Source organism: Cheilinus undulatus, linkage group 22 (genome assembly GCF_018320785.1).
Source record: "Cheilinus undulatus linkage group 22, ASM1832078v1, whole genome shotgun sequence".
Lineage (NCBI taxonomy): Eukaryota > Metazoa > Chordata > Actinopteri > Labriformes > Labridae > Cheilinus > Cheilinus undulatus.
In genome coordinates, this window is record NC_054886.1 from 11,872,072 (window position 1) to 11,874,733 (window position 2,662).

Consider the following 2,662-nt stretch of genomic DNA (forward strand, 5'->3'; position numbering starts at 1 on the left):
TCAAGGCCCCAAATAACTTCTCCTCTACTTCGTCTTTATTAATCATGTAAAATGTCCGGTATAGAAATTACACAGGGAAATGCATCACCTGAGTGGATACTGAAATCACTGATTGTTAACCAATTAGAGATGAAACTACAAGACTACTAGAAAATACTGAATCCATTTTCAAAAAGTCTCAAGCTTACTCAAAATTCTTGGTTTCACACTTTTATTCAGCATCATTCATATCAAACTGCTGACAGCATTGATAACTTGGTGTCATCAGAAGGTCTCACACTCAGTGTCCAGAGTGGAGCAGATAGAACAGTGGCAGTGCAGGGCCATGGGGTAGTGGTAGAGGGGGGACACGTTGGGCTGGCAGCCTGGCAGACGGGCCGTCATGTGCCGGGTACGGCTGTATGTACACACTCTGTGGTGGCGGTGGATGTAGGGGGGATCCAGAACAGGCTTCTGCAGGGTTTACACACAAGAGATAAACAGGTAAATTTGATATTTTTTTAATTTACATATATTTTGTTCAAACTTGGATAATATATTTCTCTTATGTTTCGGTTCAAAATTTTAACATGCCTAATTGGGTTTAGATATCATTGAATAATAATTTATTGCTTTGGAAGACTGTAATATTCTATTGAAATTCTGGAGAAAAGCTAGTGAGTGATTCATATGTTAAGAGTTCTCCTTTACACATTAACACAAAAAACGTTTTTGAATCCCAGTGTTAAACATTTCAGTGTCAATTTTAAATCCCCAGGTGCAATTTTAACTACACTCTGAGAGAAATGGCCTTCAGTGTTGGACTTTTTCCATCATGCCCTTGGGCAGCCTGTTTGGTCTTGGTTTAGATGTGTTTACATGTTGCCTATTGTACATTGATCAGTGCTGGGATTCCTGTGATCATGTTCCTAGTTGATTGCTGTTATATTTGATATTAGATCATTTTGCACCATGAGTGAAGTTGTCCACTTTGTTAGTGGGTTCCTATGGAAGTGTGAGCAATGGGCCACCCTTCATCAAGGGTATAGCCTGACTGTGAATATGCCATTTTATTTAATTTGTGATATAGGATAGTTCTCTTTGTCTTGGGTATTTGACATGAGGTGGCACCCAGAAACCTTAAAAAAAGTTAAATATGAACTTTCCAAAGTGTTCAGTAACCTCAAAGCCTGTGACAGTTATATAAACTTGAGCTGTGTTAAATTTAACACTATGGGAGTAAAACTGGCACTGATGATGTTGCTTTCTAACACTGTTTAGTGTTAAGAAGAGTCAATTTCTAACACCAAGAAGAGTCAATAATGAAACTTAAGTCAGGTTCTAACTCTCAAAAAAGAGTCAAATCTACTACTATCTACTCGGATTTTGTTTTTCATTTACTGAAAGAAATTTAAATCCTTCCAACTGGAGCAATCCAATAAAACTTCAGTAACCCCACCCTGCTTGGACGATGACGTATGGCTGCTCAGGCCTCTGATGGTTTGGGTTCAGTCCTGCTTCATTAATCATCTTTATGCATGTTTAACAATTACAGTGGGTTAGAGCTCCCTTATGTTACTGTGTATCTGTGGCATTAATATCAAGATGTTCATGTGTGTGTGTGATTGTTACCTCCCAGGTGTGACAGCGCCCCCAGCAGGCTTCTGTGGTGATGCGCAGTCCCTTGCAGCCAGGTTTCTGGGCCACAAAGGTGAACTCTCTCACTGCACAGCCTCGAAAACCTTGGAGCGAGGTTGTCACCGTAACACACATCACTGTTGCCCCGGCAGCCAGGAGGAGGAAGAAGGTGAAGGACAGGGGGTGGAGATGCATGTCTGAGACAGATAGGTATAAAAAAGATAATTATCACAAAAATATTCATTTTTGTACACACAGATGGGATGCAGTTCATCTGTAAAGAAATATGTGAGCTTTTTTTTTTTTTTAATTGATGTCAGCAGGTCAGAACAAAGGGTTAATAGATTCTCTTTAAAAAAAAATAAAGATTTTCTAAAGGTATTATTCCCAGTGTTTGGTAAACTGAAGGGAAGATGAGCTCCAAAAGATGTCAGATGACTTTCAGAATAATACAACATTCAGCATGATTCACAACCTCCCTCTAGTGTTCAACACAGCTGCTGCAGCATCAACCTTTTCAATGGGGAAAATGTACTTAATTTAATTTAGTATATAATTAGTTAATCTCTAAAACCAACAACACATTCAAAGAAAGTGATGCATTATTCAGATGCAAAAAAGGATACTCCACTGTCAGTTTTCTCTTGCACAGATATTTCCTTTTGTGTTTCAGCCAGAATCAAGGATCATCCCTTTTAATGCTGCTGCAGACATCTGCTCAATCACTCTAGAAGTCCTACCAACTCCTGAAACTGCACTGAAACTTAAATTACCTCATCTCAGCAAGACTGCAGAATACTTCACTTCCACTAAGAAAGACAACACTCATATTAAAATTCTTTCTGTATTAGCAGAAATATACTTTTGAAACTTTTAAAACTGTTTCATGTGATCAAACTGACTCTGCATAGACTTTAAAACTCAAAGAACTGTGATGTAAATCAACCTTATGCAGACGTTTCCTCTGTTTTTAAAGCTACACACTTAACAAACAGCAGTTTATGGTTGTTTAAAGATAAAACGTCTCACCTGTTGGCTGAAGATC

General features: G+C 38.5%; 1 protein-coding gene across 1 annotated transcript; it reads right to left on the reverse strand.

The window, feature by feature from the left end:
* Positions 1-264: 264 nt before the first annotated feature.
* Positions 265-1,812, reverse strand: LOC121504226 (glycoprotein hormone beta-5-like). The gene is made up of 2 exons (XM_041778909.1): positions 1,612-1,812; positions 265-453 (listed from the first exon to the last, which is right to left on the reverse strand). Exons 1-2 carry the CDS (start codon positions 1,810-1,812, stop codon positions 265-267), a joined length of 390 nt encoding a protein of 129 aa, XP_041634843.1.
* Positions 1,813-2,662: the final 850 nt, after the last annotated feature.

Excerpts from the sequence above, each read along its gene's own strand:
- LOC121504226 (XM_041778909.1), bottom strand. The coding sequence starts at position 1,812 with ATGCATCTCCACCCCCTGTCCTTCACCTTCTTCCTCCTCCTGGCTGCC. Across the intron at positions 454-1,611 it reads GGCGCTGTCACACCTGGGAG|AAGCCTGTTCTGGATCCCCC; the intron begins GTAACAATCACA and ends TAAACCCTGCAG.